At 33.4% G+C, this 23,727-nt stretch overlaps 1 protein-coding gene across 2 annotated transcripts; it reads right to left on the bottom strand.

The window, feature by feature from the left end:
• Positions 1-1,499: 1,499 nt before the first annotated feature.
• Positions 1,500-23,229, bottom strand: LOC131855815 (uncharacterized). Of its 2 annotated transcripts, XM_059212028.1 has the most exons (5): positions 23,137-23,229; positions 22,858-23,004; positions 2,507-2,599; positions 2,116-2,375; positions 1,500-1,757 (listed from the first exon to the last, which is right to left on the bottom strand). In XM_059212028.1, the coding sequence occupies exons 1-5, from the start codon at positions 23,227-23,229 to the stop codon at positions 1,649-1,651; spliced, it is 702 nt and encodes a 233-aa protein (XP_059068011.1). In that variant the 3' UTR covers positions 1,500-1,648. The 2 variants fall into 2 exon arrangements, with proteins under 2 accessions (XP_059068011.1, XP_059068012.1); XM_059212029.1 differs by lacking the exons at positions 1,500-1,757; positions 2,116-2,375; positions 2,507-2,599 and adding an exon at positions 22,274-22,382 and having other exon boundaries at positions 22,745-23,004.
• Positions 23,230-23,727: the final 498 nt, after the last annotated feature.

Here is a 23,727-nt window from a genome sequence, read left to right on the forward strand (position 1 = left end):
TTACCCCCAAATTTGAATCGGTGAGCAGAGGATCATGGAGAGGCAAACACAAGAGAGAGCATGTATAGAGTCAATAAAAAGTTTGTGAAATTTCTATATAGTGGGAGGGAGAATACAACGAATGAAGGATATGGAAAAATTACAATGGAGAATCCATTGATCGATGAAGTAGCCCGTATGTGGATGATGAGGATGATTCCTTCATGGAACTATGGCTGGAGGGGTAGAGGAAAGCATTTAGTTTTTGAAAAGAGGAATTTTCCTCTTGGAGTTGTGGAAAAGTGAAATTTTCCTCTTCGAGTTGTGGATGGAGGTGTAGAGGAATGTCATTGACAAACTTATCTGATTCTCAATCGGGTGACCTTGGGCAAGTCCTCAAGAGATGATTTCTACTTTTCTACTTTTCTCTGCCTAAAATTGTATGATGTCGAGAGGGGTAACTATCCCTTTGACCCTGATTGATACTCTTTGTAAGGCTCCTAGGGTTTCAAAGGAATATTGTCTTATTGTGATGAAAGCTTACAAGTTGAAGTACTGAAGTCGTCCTAGTTTGTAGAAAACTTAGAACAATGTTGTGGTTGTTGGAAGTGTTGGCAACGGTGAATTCTCTAAGAACTCTATTGAGGTGTGTGCCTATTGCTACTATTAGAAAAGAGCCCTACTCTTGCACTTCATGTGAGGAGTTTCTCATTGAAAGTGGTTCATAGTTGTTGTCTCTACTAAAATATCTCTATTTAGATATAAATAAACTTTCAAGTGTCGTGATTCTAAAATGTGAATAACATTTTGTGCAATGCATTGCAGTCATTCTATGTTAAAAAAAAAATGTACTAACGATAGAGAAAATAATGTTTTTGTGCAAAAGACATTCATCAATAAATACTAATGCCAAAACAGTAGTGCACCTAGATTAAGTGTTTCTATTAAGTGCATCTCCATTCAGTGTATACCATACTTGGTCTGGATTTATTTGGGCATGAGATTATATGATCCACACTTCAATTCAACGTGAAATTAAGATGGCTATAGAGCTTTTTTTATCGGTAAATATTTCAGATTCTATTATTATAGAAAAAACCGATACAATTACAGTCTGATTTTCAGCTTTGAACCCTACTCTACAATTATTTTCATCAGTATATCAACAAAAATTTACAGTATTCCGCTTACCCTGCATCATAGAATCAACTCCAGTCTCTGATTATTAGTTTTAAAGCCTCTCTACACAACTTTTTCAACAGTATATCAACAAAAATTACAGTATTCTGTTAACCCTGCTAACTAATATCGAAACCATTCGAAATTTACAACATAAACTACCCTACCCATATAATAATATAAACCATGACAATCAAACTCCATTTACAATAATGCAGTACTATCTCAATAAAACATCATAAAGAACAAAACGAATGTTTGTATTTATATTCATCAATTTCTTCATTGCCAAGCAGATATGGAAATCAAACATCGGGAGGGAAAATTTGTAGATATAAGATTGTTGACAGGAAAAAATCATGGAGCAAAATGGCATAGATGCCTTTATTCATATTTGCTCTCTTTCAACAAGTAACAGGAGTATAGAAGAATAACAGCTGCTTACAGAAGAATGACAACTATCACTGCTGCTTAGCTCTAAACAAATGTATTAACAGCCGCCGCGCAATGCCAGCACAAGATGGAGAACAGAACCTCCCTCTAAACCATAATCTTCGACCGTTTTTTCATCGTTCAGTTGTTTTCCCCCATAGATGAGCCTGCAGGACAATATTAATCATGGAAATCAGTAAAAGTATTTTGTTGTTTCAACACCTTGACACAGGCATATATATGGCTTACGTCTTTCTATTCTCTCAGTACAGGAAGCTGCAATTATCAGGATGGATAACTCTTTTATGATTTTGAGGTTGGATAAGCGTTATATTTGTGGAATTATGAATCTTTCTTGTTGAAAAAAATAAAATATAGGGAAAAAGGATGGTTCGATAAAAATATTGGAACAATTAGGTTTCAAACAACCCTACGAATACCACAGATCTTTATCCGAACACATCAAAGCAAATCACGAACTAGGGGTACAATAAAATCTAAAAAACAACGTGAATAACTACTTACTTTTGCTGTAGGGGCGGTATTCCTTCCCTTTGCTCGACCAACTCTTTGATCCGCTCGATGGTATCAGTGGGTTCGATATCGATCTCTACCTCTTTTCCAGTAAGGGTTTTCACCTTGATGGAAAGGCCTCCCCTTAACCTCAACACCAGATGCAGCGTTGATTCCTTCTGGATATTATAATCCGCAAGAGTTCGTCCATCTTCCAACTGTTTCCCAGCAAATATCAACCGCTGCTGATCTGGTGGGATACCCTCCTTGTCCTGGAACATCACAATCAATTACAGCACTCAACATAAAAATTCCATTACTATAATAAAAAACCCATCTTCGATAAGAGATAGGAAATTGAGAAAACCTAATTCGATAAATGTGCACGCAAAATAACACCTACTTGAATTTTTGCCTTGACATTGTCGATGGTATCGCTGCTCTCAACCTCAAGGGTGATTGTTTTTCCTGTCAGGGTCTTCACGAATATCTGCATCTTTAGTTTCTTCTCTAAAGCTACCCAATAAGATACGTTCATCAGATATGATCAGCGGAACATATTTACATATATATATGGTTCTATAAAAGATAAAGAACTGCTATGATAGTAACCAACCAAACTAATTCTTACAAATGAATAGAATCTTGTGAAAGGTGGTAGCATAGATAAAATCAGGGGAACATGTATATGGTTCTATCTAAGATATAGAGTAAGGGATATCGGCGTTCGATTTATTGTGCCCGCATATCACTGGGAAATAATCTATAAAAATATTCAAATAGTTGTAACGTGAAATTTGTATGTCCACGTCGTTTCTCATTTAATTCTAAATGATATATTTTTTTTAAATCATCTCATTCTTTATACGATCAATCTATCTTTTACATATATTTTTATAGAATTATTCATTCTTATTTAACTTTTATTTTATTTTAAAACAAATTTGTAAGCATTGGAACATTGTCAAAATAAAAAACTTGTCCAGCCAAATTCAAATTTAATTAATTGTCAACTTGAATATTTTTTTAAATTAAACATAAATTTGAACAGTCTACTACTATGTCCTTGTATTTAGAGAAATTTGATGCATTCATTTCAATCATCTCCACATCTAAAGCATTATCTGATTATTATTTGGATTCTCACTTTTTTAATATACATACAAAAATGACTTTTGTTCTACACAAGCATCATAAGACCATATGTAGGATTAGAGATTGGTTTTTTCAATTATTTATACATATTGACCAAGGAGAACATGTCCCCTTGAGATAGGTAAGGTATTTATAAATATTGACAATTCATATATATTAACCATACACAAAGACAAGAAACATGATGTAAAGTGAAGAAAAATGGTCTACATATTATATACTACAAGTTTGAAAGTGCAATATAGATCCATAATCATGGATTTGTCCCTAATCCATAAACTTGTCACTACATATTTTCAACAAATATTTTTTATTTTCAAGGGAACTATTGATGTCAAATCTATTTTTTCAGATCCTAACATATATCTATGTATTCATTTGTTAGAGATAAGTATACTTATTTAATATTCAATTCTATTGATTAATTATTAGATTATCAACCTTGCCTAGTAGCATCATTTATTAGTTTGGGTAAACTATGTTTCTGTCTATTCATTTATTTGGATTTGCCTAAATAAAACTTAAGAAAATTTTCTTGTTCTTTACATTTGGAGAACTCAATTGATCCTCCACAACCTTATTTTACCTTTAATATTTCTAATAAATATTTCTAAGTCTAATAGAATTCTATTTTTCATTAATATCTAGATATGTCTAGGTTTTTTATTTTTATATGCTTATATATTTCCCTTAGGGTTAGCAAATTCATAGTGATTTATCTTTAATATCCCATCATTATGGAACTTATTAGATATTTTTCCCTCCCTAAGTTGCATTAATTTATTTTAAATTTTGGCATATCTCTCATATCATATGATACATCTATTGTTCATATACAAATATAATTTTATACTATGGATGTGAGTGTCTTCTCTATGGAGATTTCACTCCGCCATATTTCATCTCTTCCATCATTCATTGACTTGATTAGTGTCTATCCTATGCTATTAGATATGATTCTAAGTTCCTTTATTCACACATTCCATGATGATCATATGCCTTGTAACAATGACGAGCATATAGTAAGAAAAGATTTATAATGTGAATCACCTCTACATGAAACCAACATACATAGTAATAGTACATATATTGAAGATTTCAAGATAATATTATTTCTTTAAATCTGGATGATTTGTAGGCATGTTGATATCATACAGAATTATTGTTGTTCTAAAACTCATGTTGAGTCTTTGGACACATATCCTTCACATCACCATCCTTCAAGAGTTTCTAACTCGCATCTTGGTAAATAATTTTTTGATTCTCATGTTCATTGTATTTATAATTTATTTTCTTATCCTTCAATGCCTAACAATAATATAAGCCTTATTGAGGAACTTTGACTTGATGGTGTTGGGATAAGGTATTGTATACCTTTTTAGACCATGTTATAAATTGTAAGTTTAACACAACAGAAGAAAAAACAAAACATAGAGAAAATTTTTGATTCAAATATCTGCAACATTATAGTTTCATCATAAAATGTTCGAGAACATCCGTTATATATGTAGACTTACAGTCCTAGAACAACTTACAATTCATATTTCAATATATTGGAACCTCAAAGAGGTATCCAAACAACATAATATATAAATCGTTCTCATACAATATTTCATTGCTCCTCTAAGGATCAGTTACAACAATATAAATAGAATCTGGAACACATCTAGGTCGACCACAAGAGATCACATTCTCCAAAAATAAAAAAATGAAATGTGTAAAAGAGGTCGGACACAAAGAATAAAGATCACTTCTACCAAAGATAATAAAGAAGTGAAGACCACCAAGGAAGGTTGGCCAAGGGTCTATGAACATCGTGCACAATGCCACTTAGATCCGCAAGTCAAGAAATTGCTCTGCAAGAGAAAAAATCTTCAACAAGTTGTTAAACTCAAAACTACTCTAGAACCAGGAAACAACCAATCTGAAAGCAATAACTTGCTGGAAAAGAGTCCAAATGAATAGTAAATATACAAAAAGAAATAGGAACACATCTGGAAGCCAAGAATCCGATCTTCAATGAAAAATGAAGAACTACTAGCAAATTCAGGAAGTAACACAAAACAAGAACAACTGAAAAGAAAAAATATTTTTGGTTGATGCAAGATTGCTCCACGACTAGGGATGTTCCTGCATCAGACACCCCAGGTGGAAAAATATTTTCCATGAGAGGCAACTCATGAACATTGAAAAGGATTTAGAATATAGACCCCATCCGCATTTCTGATCCAAATGCCATCTTTGTCTACAAATTTCTTCCTCTTTACCCCTTTCAATAACTCAGTTGAATTCCCCAACTTCTTTTCCTCTTCTCCCCTTTTTCATTACTTCATACCTACACATTGTCTCTTACTACCACCATCTTTCTTCTACATATCTAATCTATTCCTTCCACTAGAACTCATCTTATCTGCCACCAAAAATCTAAATTCACTGCCAACTAATACCATTTTGTTAATAAACCCATCCAAAGGATCCTTCTTCAAATTCATGTCATCATCCAGTATAACTTTTGCATCCTTCTTCTCAACACTGCAACTCATCACAAGACTTGAGTTCTTTATTTCCTTCTCTTTCTCTTTCAAAGAAGTTGTAGTGTCATAAAATTACGGCCCTAGCAATTTTTAACTACATTAGGATCCTAATGCATGGGAGATCGAATTCTCTAGCCTAAACAAAGACCAGAGACTACTCAACCATCGGAATCAGCGTCTCCCTTGGCCTCTACATCACCATTTCCACATTGTGCCCTGGAGAAAGGGGTAAGACAGGGGCATGGTGCCCCTGTCCCACCTATGAAAGGCATGGCCATGTCCCTATCCTCACCCTATTTTGGAGAAGGACATTTTTAGAGAATGCATTGTGGGCTATGCAAGTAATGATAAATAAAACTCCCTCGACATCGACCTATGATGAAAATCAAATTCATTAATATGTATTAAAGGGGCATTTGTCCTCTCATTTGTATAAGCTCAATAAGTTGGAAAAAGTTGCAATAATTAATCAAGTGGCATAAGCAATCAAGCATTCAAGAATTCAAGCATTCCTTCCAAGCATTCAACATCTCAAGTCTCCCTTCAAGACTAGGTGTGGTATTCAAGTCAAGGATTCAACCATTGAAGAGTAGATCGATTCCAATATTCAATTCCAGACAAGCATTTCCATCAACATTGCTACTACAATCTCCCTTGCGGTGATTTACAATTCAGTATTTCATTTACATCTACTTGCAAGTACTTTCTTTAATTACTTGGTTAATTCCAAAACTAGGGTTTGACCTAAAGGTAAACCCCCAATCCCAACCCATTTTAATCTATTTTTTGTGTGTAGGTTCCATGTGCGCAACTATACTTTTGGATTTGGGCTCCATTAGCAGAGCAGAAAAACCCTTTTTGTTTCACAAATTTTTTGGAGGACCGTGTACATTCTCGCCATGATCCGAGAAACTTTTCCTCAAATTCGCAAGACAACTTTGTCTCAACATATTATTGCCAGATCCAGGTGCACAACTTCATCCCATATTCTGATCTTAAGTTATAATCAATTCTTTTTCACTTTTGCACTACATAATTGAATCAATCTTTATGTTTCAAATAAGGAAGAGAGGATCAACTCATCATTCTCATTTCATTCAGAATTCAATCTTTATCATTGAAGGTTGAATCTAGTGAATTCTCCTCTCCTCTTCTGAATGTAACTAGGTGAAAAGTGTTTGAGGAGAAATCTATAGTGAAAATCTCATCTGTCCTTGGAGGGAAAGGGTAGCTTTCCTCTTGATCTCTCATTCACATTTCACCACATTACATTTTGGTGAACCTGACATCTTGCATGCTTTCCTTTGAACAAATTTGTATATTTTTCATTTGCAAGTTTAAATTTCTACAAAATTAGTGGTTAAATCATTCAAAACCCTAGCTTTTAAAATTAAAATTGAACTTGTAATTTGTAAAAATTGCTTGTAGCGGCTATCTTAGATCTAAAAAGTGTTTTGTTTATCAAATTCAATTTCCTAATTGTCTTATTCAATTTGTAAACAAAATTTACAAAATTAAGAGGTTAATGTTGGCAATTGACACTCAATTGGTTGGTTTCACTATGTTGTCATTGATGGAAACATGGTATTGTGTTCTGGTTTCATGTTTTGGTTCAATTGTGTACTGGTAGGCATTTCATGGATACTACACTGGCACCGACACTGGCACTAGTAGGACATAAGTATTTCTTTGGTTATTGGTATTGGAGGCCGACATGGTTTACAATATGGTTATCAGTATTGGAGGTCGAAATCTTTTGGATCCAACATCGATAATTGATATTGATATTCATGTATTTAAGTTATCTAGCCCACATGTAATTTAATATTATAATTATCTATGTAAGATGACATAAGGCATGAAAATTGCATAAGGTATATAGGTCAGTTGGACTAGATCATTTTTTATATAGGAGATTATGGATATGCGAATGTAATATGATGTGAAATATATCAAAGAGATTATATGTATGTGTGGATATTTATGTAAGGGTTATTCCAGTAAATGGTTTAGGGTTTCAGACCGGAACAGATAGAGCTTAAACCGGAACTGTATTCAGGCATAGAAGATGTTATCTTAATAATTCATCACTTCTCTAAATTGTAGTCTAGATTTATATATAATTAGTGAGACTCCTTTTTGTGATTGAGCAATGTTCTCTAGGTTGTAAGCCTTCTTGCAGGTGCAGGCCCCTCATATTTTTTAATATATCTTCATATGGCTAGTGAATTGATATTGTGGGTCACAAATGCCACCATATTTTTTCCCGTTTGAGGTTTTTCATGTATAATTATGTGTGTTATGATTGTCTTATTGGTTTCTTTACTTCTTTCAATTCTGTATGTACCGGTATACCGGTTGGTGTATGCATATTTTAATAAGGCTAAAATTGATCATTTTGGTATAACACTGATTCACTCCCCCTCTCAGTGTTATTAGATTCCAACAATTGGTATCAGAGCCTTGTGCCTCAGAGGAAGTTTAACAACTTGAGGAATATCATGAATTTGAAATCCATGGACATGACCTTAGAGAAGCAACTTGAGATGGCACTTGAAGATTATGATGCTGAAAGGTTGAAGAATTTAAAGCTACAAGATAAATTGAATTCTGCTAAATAATTCATTATTGTCCTACAAGAGAGGTTATCATTTGTTTAGGCTAAGAGAAAGGAACTTTTGCAAAGTTGGGATGATGAAGAGAAAGATGCATTTAAGGAACAATGTCAGAAATTAAGTTAGGAGAACATGGTTATGAAAACTGAAATGCAAGTTATAACTATGAGGATGTCAAAGGAGATTGAGGACTAGAAGAAAAAGGAAGAAAATCTTGTTGTATCCCTGAAGAACAAATTTGAAGAATGTGGGAGGTTGGTTCGTGAGAATAATATGTTGAGAACTGATTTAGTACAATCCTAGAGCAATGAACAAGAGCTTCAGAGACAAATGATAATTCTGAGAGAATATTTAACTATTGCATGTGAGTATAAAGAAAAATTCAAGATTAGTTCAGCATAGCTAGATGATTTGTTGAAGAGACAAAGGTAGATTGGAGATTCCAATGGACTTGGATTTGAGCAAAGAAAGAGTTTTGGAACTCTTAATGAAGATCAAAACCATAAGGCACTGGTAAGGCAATTTAATGCTTCTAAATTAAATGGTAGATGTTTTGTTTGCAATAGATTTGGTCACATGGCTAGATAATGTAAAAACAGAGCAAATCAAAACTTTGATTCTGCTCCAGGTAAATGATCTAAATGCAATAAGTATGGTCATAAGACAGAAGATTGTAGAATGAATGTCAAATGTTATGCATGTGGAAAGTTTGGAAATATGGCTAATCAGTGCAGGTCAAGCAATTTAACCAATTTTAGCAAGGCAATTCAAAGCAACAGTGTTGCATGTTATGCATGTAATGAGGTTGGACATATAGCTAAAATTTTGTAGAAGCAGAAATCTACCGGTTAGTAATGGAGGATCAAATGAGAAAGGGAAAGAGAAGGTTAGTGAAATCTGGCAAGATCATACTCAGAGATGGGTTAGGAAAACAAAATAATAACCATCAGATAGAAATATCCTAGTTACTTATTCGACAGAGGAGGTTGCCTATGCAACGGAAGATATCTCATCCAGTAATTGAGGCAGATATCTTAGGGGTAGGGAAAATTCATGAAGATGCTGTATATACCCCGGGAAGAGGTTTTGGAAGATGTTCCAAACATTAGAGATGTTTATCCGGCATGGATATATTCTATTCGAAATTGGATGTCTTTAAACGACGGTCATTTATGTCAATGGAAGATTAGGGTTTTTCATGGAGGTTAAAAGGTCTAACTCACTTCATTATTGATCACCTTGCATTCAAATAAATTTCAGAGTGATCAAGAGCAATTAAGAGCACTCAAAGGCATTTAAGAGAAATTAGATTTCTACTTGAGTGATTTCACTGATGATTGGAAGAATTTGTTAAGGGTTTTTATAAAAAATGATCAATAGGTATTTATCTTTAAACATGGAAGTGGGATCATCTTCTATTCCTATCTTTGTTGTAAACCCAACTATAGTAGAGATCAAGGACCGCCCGAAGCTAATTTTCAAGTGGTATGCAGATGTGGCTACCCTGGTAGATTCAGTTGGAGCATTTTCTCCTGTTCCAGAGGGATTTGTGTATGTTGAAGATGTTAGGACATACATACGTTGTCACATTGAGGACTTAAGAACATAAGAAATTAAGGGCATGTACATGAGTGAGCTGATTGGAGAATTTGGAAAGATCAAACTGGCATACAAACACATTGAAGATGAGATGATTAGGTATATTTTGAGTAGAGTACATGGGGAATTTATCTAGTTAGATACACCTAACAAGATCACCAAGGAAGTCATCAGGGCAATTACTAGTTTACCATCTCTTGGGAAACATCTAGATAAGAAGGTTTCAAATGATTTCATGAACAAAATTACCGGTGTGACATCAGACAGGAGATCTATGAGAGTATGCACTATTACTGACATGGACGTCAAATTCGATAGCATGATCATCAGGTATAAGGTAACTCAGTCAAATTGATAGAATTTTGTTTCCAGTTCATGCATTTTGGTTGCATACAAAATGATGAGAGAAATTATGAAATTGGATCTATGCGGTTGGATGTTAGATGTGTTATTAATAAACCTACAAAACATTAAGGGAGAAAAGAAGGGAACTTTTCAGTATGAAAACTTGATAGTCTATTTATTGTTGTTTTTCGTGAATGATACACCTAGTTTTGGTAAAAGACAATGGAAATTTGACATCCCGGTAGGGAGACAATTGAATTATTCAATTATTGGTTTAGGACGTCAGAGAGATGATAAGGTATAGGGATATTTAAAAGAATTCTAGAAATCTATAAAGTCTAGGGTAAGGGTTCCTAAGCGTATTCTAGAAAAATATTCAACTAACATATGCTAAGCCCTAGAAGGTTTAGATTAAATAAATGGGCTATGAAGTGGATTCATTGATTCTTGATGCTTATGAGAAAATGTTGATTGATGCACCTATTGATGAGGCAAAGATACCCTATGGAACTGCACAACAGAAAACATGTGAGGTTGAAACAGAGTTCAACTGAAAGAAGAGAGAGAAACGGGAAGGACAAGCAAGCAAATTTGCTGAGAAGGTCTCACTGGACATCAAAGCATTAATTGATGTTGTCCCGGAGAAAGGTGGGAAGAGGAAGAATCCAAAAGTATACATTGAATCTGTTACTACAGAGTTTGAATCTGAGGATGACACACCCTTGGCATTCAAGAGGGTTATTAGGAAGAAAATAGAGGAAACAAAAGTAGAAGCTAAAAGGAAACTAGTTAGTAAGGTTACACTCAAAATAATAACACAGAAGCAAGAACCAAAGGCAACACCTTCAACTGCATCTGGTACTACAAAGAGAAAGGAGAAGAATGAAACTGATATAGCTATTCAATCTGGTAATGTTCCACCTAAACCTTGTGCAAAATTAATAGATGAAATCACTAAGGATGGCATATTAAAGAATGTACAGTTTTATTATGAAAAATTAGAGGATGATGAGAAAAGAGAGGTAGAGGAAGTAGTCTTATTATATTTGGATATTTATAAGAAATCTTTAATAGAAATTGAAAACCAAATACCGACTGAATTGTATAATATGTTAGATGCTAGAAGACTCTCAACTGTGAAAGAAGATAAGCATATTAAAATTCAAGAGTTACTTTTTGTTTGTGTTACTATTGCCCTAGAGGAAATGGGAAGGACACTTGAGGTGGAAGATAAAAAACAAAATTAATTGAAAACATATAATAACTAGTCTGATGCTAGGAAGGGTAAATGAAATAATAAAGGACTCAAAAGGCATGGGTTAAGTTCTTTGAAGAGAATACGGGATTTTTTACTTTATCATAATCAAATACATACACTATAGACACCCCAATTGAAGGAAAAGGAAAGGGGATTATGGGTAATTCACCCTTAGTTTTGAAAAATATTAAGCTAACTTGGAAATCAAGCCCCCCGTAGATTCTAGTATATAGAAAAATATTAAGATACTGGCTAATACAAAGAGTGAAAAGGCTGATTATGTACAAGATACTTATATTGAGATATCAGTCCTATGGATACAAATGTACAGGTTGAGTTTATGATTCCTACAGAAAAAACCAGCAGTTACGGAGACTCCACCAAGTGGCGAAGCCACCGGTGTAAGTGAGGAAGCTATAAAGGATAAATCATCAAATGAGAAGAAAGGGGAATCTGGCAGGGAAGCGGTAGTTGGTCCATCATTGTTATCAATTGACACCTCATAGGTTGAAAAGAAAAACATAACAAAGATGAATCCTGTTGAATTGATGATGATGGTAACACAAAAACTAATGAAGGAGGGATCTATGGATAAAGGGATTATTGATCGATCAATCACTGTTTTACACAAACTAGTCTCGGAATGCAAGATTGACAATGAAGCGAGCCCATTTGGAAAAGTTAAAATAATTACTGAGCATGTTTCAAAGGATTTTCAATCCTTACAATAGATTTCAAACCGGCAAGCACTAGAGAGGTTCTCTCAGGGTAAGATAGTTGCATTTGATTAGCTGATTCAATCTGAGAAGAAAATTGATGAAAAACTAAAACTGATAGATAATTCTATAAAGAAGAGTACAAATATTTATAGCATTTGTTGTATTATTGATATTCTTATAGTCAATGTGGACAAGAAAATAAAAGAACTTCAGGAGAAAATTACAAATATAGCTAATTCTTTTGATAGATTGACATCATTGACTACATCCATTGATGGTCAAATTTTGAATTTGGAAAACCAAATTTCTTCTCTTGAGAAGGAAAAAGACAAAATTATAAGAAGAGCCAGAATTCTAAGAGGCTTAGTGAGTCCCTAGTTGGATTCACTCAGTGTACATAAGAAAGAATGTGTGGATATGGTGGGAAAGCCCACACCGATAGAGATAAATGAGAAAGAATCTTTTGAACATATATTAAATGGACTTGTATCTATTTAAGGTACTTTAAAAACTAGTTGGGATACTTATCTTGAGATATTGGGAAAGGCTTATCCGAAAATTTTAAAATATGTTAAGCTTCGATAAGATATTTTTGGGATATTCATTGTATAAATTTTTGAATCATTGACATTCTTTTTAGACTTTTTTATGGCATTGATGTCAAAGGGGGAGTGATATAGATGTGAAAAATAATAGAAAATTTTTAATACATTAGGGGGAGATATGGAGTATGGATTATTTTGCATTAATGAATATTCAACTCAGGGGGAGCAGGCAAGATGAAACCGACAGATGAAACCTTGACCATTTTTCACATGAGCGTTGTCATCAATGCCAAAGGGGGAGATTGTTTTTAATTGACACTCAATTGGTTGGTTTCACTATGTTGTCATTGATGGCAACATGGTATTGTGTCCCGACTTCATGTTTTGTTTTAGTTGTGTACCAACATGCCTACTCACATAGCTACATAATTCATATATCAAAATACGGATACATGAAAACTTATCATCAAATTAGTAGCCTATAAAATGAGATTATTTAAGAGAATAATCATATAGACCACATGATATAAACACCAAATCAACCTTAGATCTGATTTTCCAAATAGCTCTCCCCATCCAAGCACCACAATGAAGGAACCAATAAAGAATTCAAGAGATAAGAAACAACCTCCTAACATCAAACCAAATCACCACCAAACCAAGACAAACTTGATTATGTCATGCCAATTAAAAAGTGTAATTTCTAACAACCATCACCCGTATGAGAATATATTCCTAAATCCATGTCCAATAATATCTTCAACATCAACGACAACCTGTATATCTATCACCATTAAAGTCCAACTCAAAAACACCTGTAAAAAATTACTATCTAGTACCAAATTTAAGAATCAGTTGAACTTCCATGAATGTCATGAGAAAAAAAGTAAGCCCTCATTTTTTTTTTCTTGACTCACCTGGATGCTCACACAATCACACCCTCAATCTTAGGCACCTACAATTGATCAAACAAGTTCTTGGCTATCTCTACTCATCAAACTAAGAAACTAACAACATCAAGTTATGAATAATACTACTTATTATCTTCAACACCTATTTGAGATTTTAAAAATGGTTATGTATACTCAAGATTATGTACCCAAGAACATTTGGATTTGAGACCCCAGAAACCAATTGGAATAATAAAATTACGGAACCAAACTTGTACTGCTATATAGTACTCAAAGAGATATTTATATTGACTATAAGATATTAAAAATATTAAAATTGGATGAAAGTTATATCTATTTTAATAAATTGCCAATTTTCCTATATAGAGTGTACAAAATTAAACCCCAAGTAGAACAATTGGAAGTGTTTATGCACCAATGGAAAACTAATAGCTAAGTACTACTATTTTTTTGATAAAAAAATTATTTTTATTTTATTTAAATTAGTGATTCTTTACATTTTATATTTTTTGTTTTAAGAAGTTGAATAGTATTTGGGGGATAGGGGACCCCATCAGACTATGAGTTGGAATCACAAAACCCATTGACCGATAGGACCTATGGTGAAAAATGATGTAGATTAAATACGGTGGTAGAAACGAATAGTACCTACCACTTTTTGATATTGATCTATACCCTTATATAGAGTTTTTATTTATTTTTCATTATTTCAAATAGCAAATATTTTAAAACTACCATAAATATTTTTTTATTTATTTTTCAAATGACTACCTTTGGTTTGGAAAATACAACTTGGGCTAGGAACGAAACAATTATTTTCTTTCTTTAACCTTTTTAGAAATGAATTAAATATTATATCATTTCATCTCTTGGTCAGCCTCTATCCAATAGTAAGGTCTATTTTGTCCCAGAGTGTTATCTGAAAACCTTTATTGACAAAATCCTAATAAGAAAGTACATTCAAGATCCCTTTTGACTAAATATTTTTCAAACCCATAAATCTATAGCCAACCAATTATAACAAAATATCCAAAACACTCAGATATGTATTAAAATGCCTTTAAAAAACTCTCATATATTTTCATATCTATACTATTTCCATGCAATTTTTTAATACCAAACTAAAAGGAAACTTGCAACCATGTAATGAAAATTTGTACATTACCGAAAAGAGAGATCTATGTAAACAAGTATTCAAAATTTACATGCAATTGAATAGACAACATTACATCAAAGATGAAATAAAATATGATGAACTTATAAGGCACTAAGAGGGGGTGAATAAGTGCAAGCATAAACAATATAAATCTGATCACCAACTTAAACAAATTAAAAATTAACAAACATAAGAGGAATCCCATCTCATAATCTAGTACCCAATAAAACAAATTTCACATAACACAATATATTTATACATGAAAATTCCACATATCAAATTTGTATCCTTTTCTAATGCTCTTTCACTCTTACATACACACACCGATTTGATACCTCGTCACACTTTTTATAAACATCTCTTAGTCGGCTACAACCTTGGAACAAATTCATAGGTTCAATGAATCTAGTCATTCTTACATTACATGCCTTACTTATGTTGGCCATTGGCATAAGAAATAAAAAATAAGACAAAACCTGTACCATTTTACCAATTTAAGTGTCTTTATCACTACCTGTTAAGTGTTCATCAAAATTCCTGCTCTGTTCATGAAATCTCACTTGTCTAATTGAATATGCTAATGCATTTATGAATATAGCTCAAAATACCTATCTCTGTCATTTCTTTAAAACCATATCATCCAACTCTTCATGAATCACTTGTACCGGTTGTCGAAATGAAACTTTGTTCATTGTTTACCCATTGAAGTTCTAATTATCGATTCTCTATTAAATTATCTTATGTACCAGTTAAGCATTACCAGTTGGCTTCCAAGACATAGATGACTACAAAAAAATTATTTTCATCACTGACAACACATAAATTACTCGTCAAATATGAATCTCAATCTCTTCATCACATTCACCAATCAATCATTTTTTGGTTCAGTCAAATGTCAACATTCTCCCCCTTTGGCATTGATGGCTACACTTAAGAAAAAATTTGTTAACTAAGTGTGCAATACAAAAATTGACTTCATGACATATACTCCCCCTTAGAAATTTCATGCTATTACAAAAATAAAAGACTTACAAAAGACTTATACTACTACTCCCCCTTTACTTTTACATACAAAATTTTGACAGACTCTTCAACTATTAGTCCCCCTTTGACAACAATTCCAAACAAAGAACTAAATAAATGAAATATAAATACATGTTACATCAACATTTGCCTCAAAATTGCACAGTATATATAGATCTAAGATTTTAATTGTCTTTACAATGCAATCTTCAAAAAAGCATCACTAAAATGAGAATGTAATTGTTTCAAATCATTATGCCATGTCTCCAAAATAGTGTCGGTTATCTCCACATGTGTCTTTGTCTATCCAACAGGCTCCTCCACAATGTCAATTGTGCTCATCTCTGGTGTTGCAAGGATAGCTTCAAATTATTTATAGGCTCTCTACAATATTTCCACCTTCGATATCAACAACGAGTCCAATCTTATCAATAGGGGTAAGAAAATTATCTATATCAATCTCTGGTAGGAGACTTGACAAAATTTCAACTATACTCGTTATTGTTTCTGCCTCCTTCTGTTGTTCTTTAATACTCTTTTTCTTGGCCTGAGATTGCATGGAAGTGGAAATCTCCATCAACTCAGTTGAGCTCAATTTGTCCATGTCAAGTGGTCCTCTGATTCTTATAGCATACCAAGGGTGAATCAGTGCAAGCATAAACAATATCAATTTGATCACCAACTTAAACAACTTAAAACTTAACAAACATAAGATAAATATCACCACATAACCAAATGCCCAATAAAAATTACACATAATACAAGATATTTATACGTGGAAACCCAGAAGAGAAAAACCACGATGGGAGTTAATACCCACAAGATTAACTATCTGTGGAATATAAATCTTTACCGGTTAAGGTCTTACAAATATGCCCTGTTAGGAGAAGACTCAGTTAGGAGTCACCTAGTTAAGTAATTTAAATGATTAGCCCTATTAGGAGCTTTGACCTATTAGGATCAACCTCTCAAGAGGATTTAAGACTCTTATATAGAGCTACCCTTTTAGGGGATTTACAAATTAAGCCATGTTAGGACCTACTCGGTTAGGGGATTTTATTGGTGCAAACTGTTAGGAAAACAACACTTAAATGATCTTCATGTAACACCTCTGTGTCTGATAAGATATACTTCAGATCCCCAAAAATTCAACAAAACATTAATACAAAGCTTCAATAATCACCGCACAATCAAATTTGCATCCTTTTCTAATGATCTCTCACTCTTACAAATGCACACCAACTTTATACCTCATCACACTTTTTTGCAAATATCTCTTAGTCAGCTGCAACCTTGGAACAATTTCCTAGGTTCAATGAATCTATTCATTCTTACATTACACACCTTACTTATTTCGGCCACCAACATAAGAAATAAAAAATAAGACAATACCTGTACTAGTTTACCGATTAAAGTGTGTTTATTACTACTGGTTAATTGTTCATCAAAATGCCTGTTGTGTTCATCAAATCTCACTTATCTAGTTGAATCTGCCAATGCGATCATTAAAATAGATCCAAATGCATATATCCATAATTTTTTTTAAATCGCATCATCTAAATCTTCATGAATCACTTGTACCAGTTGTCAGAATTCAACTCTATCCACTGTTTACTAGTTGAAGTCCTAATTACTGGTTCTCTGTTAAACTATCTTTTGTACTGGTTAAGCCTTACTGGTTGGATTCCAAGACTTAGATGACTACAAAAACATGTTTTCCATTAATGACAACACAAAACTTAGTCATCAAACATAAATCTCAGTCTCTTCATCACATTCACCAATCAATCATTTTTCAGTTCAGTCAAATGCCAATAAAATATACCTAGGGAAAACCCTCATACAGGAAAAAACTCAACTTTAAAAATTATCCACTTCAAATATATTATTTAAAGTAAAAATTATAATATATATTCAAAGCCTCCATGAACACTTTTGAAACATCAAACCTCTTGAGTGCATCCCCCATGTGTCCAACCATGACTACACACATCCCATATTATGCTTCACATTTGCACTCTTTCAAAAATGATTCAAAACACCAACTAGCCAACCTTAGATAACTACCCTTATATTTATTTTTATAAGAACAAGCTCACACAAAACTACCAAGTGGTCTTATATATGACCATGTGACTAATATTATGAGATTAAAAAATAAGTGACCCCATAATTGTATCACTTTATTAATATTTATCCAATATCTAAATTAAATTTATTTTCTCAATGTGAGATCCCACATTAAATATTAAAAAAGCATTACATAGCTTCAGCAAAAAGGCTGAGTTCAGCAGTCATCAGGGCACCAATAGAAGGTGCATATACAAAATACACAATTAACGTGCACCTCCATAAAAATAGGGATTACAACTATTGTACATATTTATAAACAAAATTGACATTATAACATATTAGTCAACAACTAAGGAAATAAGATTTCAGCATCTGGTGAGTTTTGTTGCCCATAGGTGGGAGCCATTCCACCGAGCCCATAGCTCCTTCCTGCCATACTTCCACCTGGCCATCAAGTAATTATTTCTTATGAGGATGGGAAGTGCGCTCCGTGATCAGATCGGCCTCCTCATGGATGATCTCCATATGCATTTGTCTACAATCCAATTGCCTCATGAGGGCCACCAAAGCTTGTTCAAAAGCTTCTTTGCCTACTTCATCTCTCTCCCAAGTGAACCCATGTGATAGTTCATGGACATTAAATATTTCACAATGTTACATACAACATATAATGTAGCCCCAAGAATGTTTCTGATTAGTCAAGTGGTGTTAGCCAAGGCATTAACCCTTAACATAGCCAAATAATATCAAGATCACACAAATAGCACCAAAATACTGGATGTTGGCCTGAAAAACAATAGCCTGAAGGTAGTGAAAAAACACATGGTCAAACAAAGCAAATAAAACCTCTTCAAACTAGAAAATACCCAAAACCCCAATCAAGGAAGCGAAGAGACACCCAAACCTAAACAAAGGGGGATTCGGGGGAGGGGAGAATACTTCCCCTTCCACCTATGAGAAACCATTGTCCAGGCGATATTGTCATTAGGACCATCAAAAGAGAGATCAATTGGGAGGGACCATGCAGGGTTACAATCAGTAGTGTCAATAGAGTGTTTCAATAGACCAACAAGAGGCTAATGCAGAACAACAAAGGAGACCACAATAGAAGGATCAATAAAAGCTTCAACAGTAGTGAGGGGCACAAATTCCTCCCAAGAGAAGACATCATCCTCAAGAGAGAAGTCAACATAATGAGAGTCTAAAGCATTGATAGTTAAATGATTAGCAATAGCATTGTTCCCCAAGAATATTAACTCCTAGTGATTCAAATACTTCTAGGTCATGTTAGGTGCACCACAAACATAATAATAAATTAAACATTATAAACATTATATAAGGTGTACAACACCTAATTCTAAATATACTATACTATTTTATAATTGTATTTTGGTAATTCAAGTTTCCAAGAAAAAACATTTCATTCATTATGATTTATCATGTATATTTTTAATAAATATTAATATTATAATTATAATTGAGAAATTTATTACTTGAAAAAATTATTTTAAATTTTTGAGGTCTAGATCTCATTAATATTTTGGCAATGACCTTGGGATTTATTATGTTATGTTGGAAATAAATTGTTTTCAATAATCTAAACTAGACAAATTGAGTGAATTAAAAGATATTTTGAAATGTGTAGATTTGAAGCTACAAAAAATGTCCATCAATAATGATCACCCACCTTTATAAGAAAACAAGGATGTATTTTCTAAAGCATTTCATGATATAGAACTAAAAAGACAAATTTGGTTGACCTACATTAATTAAAAGTTTACTTCAAGGAATTGAGTGAAAGTGTCTAATAATATATAGTGTGTATTCTTGGGGTGCACCAAGAATGTGTATTGATTATTGAAATCTTAATAAAATCACTATTAAGAACAAATATTTGTTGTCCTAAATAGAAGACTTATTTTATCAACTTAGAGGTGCAGTCATGTTCTCAAATATTGACTTGAGATCAAGGTAAAACATCAAAATTGCATCAAAGATGACAATATTTATAAGGTTGAACCTTTAGGTTAAGGTATGATCAATATGAATTTACTATATTACCCAAAAAGTCTAGACATAATTTATTAAAGGAAAATTACTAATTCTTGCTAGTGTGGGTTATAAATTTTGGAGTTACATGACACAAAATGTCAATTTTGAATCTCCTAGTCCTTTTTTATTAAAATCAACCAAAAATCTTTTCATTTTATACTAAAAAATATTTTTTTTTAAAAAGGGAGACCCTATGGTGTGATAGTGAATCTTTATGCCTAAGAGCTATCAACCCTCTACCACATTAACAATTGAGATTCCTTACATCAAATTTTTAGGGGAAGATCTTGTGGTGTGATAGTGTAGATTTGTGGCTTTTAAACCCATTAACATTTATTACCACCAAATTTGAAATCGTGAGCAAAGGATCATGGAGAGGCAAACACAAGAGAAAGAGCATGTGTAGAGTCCATAAAAAGTTTGTGAAATTGACAAACTTATCTAATTCTCAATCAAGTGACCTTTGGCAAGTCCTCAAGAAATGATTTATACTTTTCTCCATAAAATTGTATAATGTCGATAGGGGTAACTATCCCTTTGACCCCTATTGCTACTCTTTCTAAGGCTCCTAGGGTTTCAAAGGAATATTGTCTTATTGTGATGAAGGCTTACAAGTTGAACTACTAAAGTGGTCCTAGTTTGTAGAAAACTTATAACTATCGTGTGGTTGTCAGAAGTGTTGGCAAGGGTGAATGCTCCAATATTTCTATTGAGGTGTGTGTGCCTATTCTTACTATTATAAATGAGCCCTACTCTTCCACTTCATGTGAGGAGTTTCTCACTGATGATAGTTCATAGTTGTTGTCTATACTCAAGCCAAGGTGGAGAGGCTAATATAATTTCTTATCCTTAATTCTATTATTGCTAAATTGACTATTTGGTTTAAGAACTCACTTGTTGGGAGATTTTGCAATAACAGTCCTAGCATAAGATGAGTGCTTCAAAATAAGAAACTACGAGTTCAATTTGAGGTAGTCATTACGTGAATAATCTTTTCTTAATTTCATTTTTCAATCCAAATGACTACTCATGAACTCTTCTAAATGGTTCTTAGCTTTTAAGGTGAATAGATCTTTATGTTTATTGTTGGTGCTTTAGGGGAATACTTTGTTACAAATCTGATCACAAAATTCAAGAGGTGTTTGTTGTGTGGTAAATTTTGTGTACTTGTGAATTAAAAAAAAGTTGCTCCAAACTCAAATTACCTTCATCTTTCAAATTTGGCATTTGGATGCATCAACATTAACTCAAAAAAATTAAAAATTGTTGACTTCATTACTATCGTTGAGGATGTGCATGAGGAAGAAAATAAGGGGACAGCTCCTATAAACTAAGGATGATGGATGCCTCCTCTATGGTTTATAGGATAATGGATACCTCTTTTATGGTTTCGGGGATGGATAAGCAATCTCCGTGTGGACTTATGGTGTTGAGCTAAAATAAAAACAAAGTTTAGAAAAAAAGGACCCTTGCAATGGGTAAAACAAAAATCAGTGGAACAATTACTTGTCTAGGTTCATTTGGGCATGAGATTATATGATCCATACGTCCAATTCAATGTGACATTGAGATGGCTATATAGAGCTTTTTTCTATCCTAATATCGACACTATTCGAAATTTACAACAGAAAGTACCCTACCCATTTAACAATATTGACATATTTATTTTTAAAAGTATGCATATGACACAGAACTATTAGTACATTACAGCATATTGTACATAACTACAATACTGCTCAGCAGGATTTTACTTCAATGTGTAAATGGAGATTGAGATAGTTGATATACACATCCCACTTCATTTGTTATATATGCATACTGCAACAGCATGACAAGCAGCCAGCTTGCTCACGCAAATATTTATTCTACCATATAAAACATGACAATCAAACTCCAATTTGAATAATGCAGTACTATCTCAATAAAATATCATAAAGAACAAAATGAATGTTTATATTTATATTCATTAATTTCTCTTCATTGCCAAGCAGATATGGAAATCAAACATCGGGAAGGAAAATTTGTAGATATAAGATTGTTGACAGGAAAAAAACATGGAGCAAAATGGCATAGATGCCTTTATTCATATTTGCTCTCTTTCAACAAGTAACAGGAATATAGAAGAATGACAGCTGCATACAGAAGAATGACAACTATCACTGCTGCTTAGCTCTAAACAAATGTATTAACAGCCACCGCGCAATGCCAGCACAAGATGGAGAACAGAACCTCCCTCTAAACCATAATCTTTGACCGTTTTTTCATCGTTCAGTTGTTTTCCCCCATAGATGAGCCTGCAGGACAATATTAATCATGGAAATCAGTAAAAGGATTTTGTTGTTTCAACACCTTGACACAGGCATATATATGGCTTAGGTCTTTCCATTCTCTCAGTACAGGAAGCTGCAATTATCAGGATGGGTAACTCTTTTATGATTTTGAGGTTGGATAAGCGTTATATTTGTGGAATTATGAATCTTTCTTGTTGAAAAAAATAAAATATATATAGGGAAAAAGGATGGTTCAACAAAAATATTGGAACAATTAGGTTTCAAACAACCCTACGAATACCACAGATCTTTATCCCAACACATCAAAGCAAATCACGAACTAGGGGTACAATAAAATCTAAAAAACAACGTGAATAACTACTTACTTTTGCTGTAGGGGCGGTATTCCTTCCCTTTGCTCGACCAACTCTTTGATCCGCTCGATGGTATCAGTGGGTTCGATATCGATCTCTACCTCTTTTCCAGTAAGGGTTTTCACCTTGATGGAAAGGCCTCCCCTTAACCTCAACACCAGATGCAGCGTTGATTCCTTCTGGATATTATAATCCGCAAGAGTTCGTCCATCTTCCAACTGTTTCCCAGCAAATATCAACCGCTGCTGATCTGGTGGGATACCCTCCTTGTCCTGGAACATCACAATCAATTACAGCACTCAACATACAAAATCCACTACTATAATTAAAAACCCATCTTCGATAAGAGATAGGAAATCGAGAAAACTTAATCGGATAAAATGTGTACAAGGAATAACACTCACTTGAATTTTTGCCTTGACATTGTCGATGGTATCACTGCTCTCGACCTCGAGAGTGATTGTTTTTCCTGTCAGGGTCTTCACGAATATCTGCATCTTTACTTTTTTTTCTCTAAACCTCCTCAATTAGATATGTTCATCAGATATGATGAGAGGAACTATATATATATATATATATAAAAGAAAGAAAAAGAACTATCATGATAGTAACCAACCAAACTAATTCTGACAACTGAATAGAAGCTTGTGAAAGGTTCTATGTAAGATATAAAGTGCAGATGACGGATATCGGCATTTGATTTATTGTGCCCGCATATCACTAGGAAATAATCTATAAAAATATTCAAATAGTTTGTATGTCCACGTGGTTTCTCATTTATGTTTATTTTTAGAATCTAGGGTTTATATATTGACAAATGATATAATTTTATGTAAATTATCTTATTTTATTATTTTATATTAAAATCGAGGGGAGAGAGAACAAAATATTACAATCAGATCAGGGAGGAGAAACCTCAGCCTGGCAGGTTCAGATTGTCAGATCGAGCAGCTATAGGTACATAGCATAAAAAGACAAACACTAAGTAAGAAGTC

Source organism: Cryptomeria japonica, chromosome 10 (genome assembly GCF_030272615.1).
Source record: "Cryptomeria japonica chromosome 10, Sugi_1.0, whole genome shotgun sequence".
Lineage (NCBI taxonomy): Eukaryota > Viridiplantae > Streptophyta > Pinopsida > Cupressales > Cupressaceae > Cryptomeria > Cryptomeria japonica.

What these genes read in the sequence shown, in the direction of transcription:
- LOC131855815 (XM_059212028.1), bottom strand. Translation starts at nt 23,229, where the DNA reads ATGCAGATATTCGTGAAGACCCTGACAGGAAAAACAATCACTCTCGAG. An exon ending in ATGTCAAGGCAAAAATTCAA is followed by an intron (nt 23,005 to 23,136) that starts GTGAGTGTTATT and finishes GTGATGTTCCAG; the next exon opens with GACAAGGAGGGTATCCCACC. An exon ending in ATACCGCCCCTACAGCAAAA is followed by an intron (nt 1,758 to 2,115) that starts GTAAGTAGTTAT and finishes ATTGTCCTGCAG; the next exon opens with GCTCATCTATGGGGGAAAAC.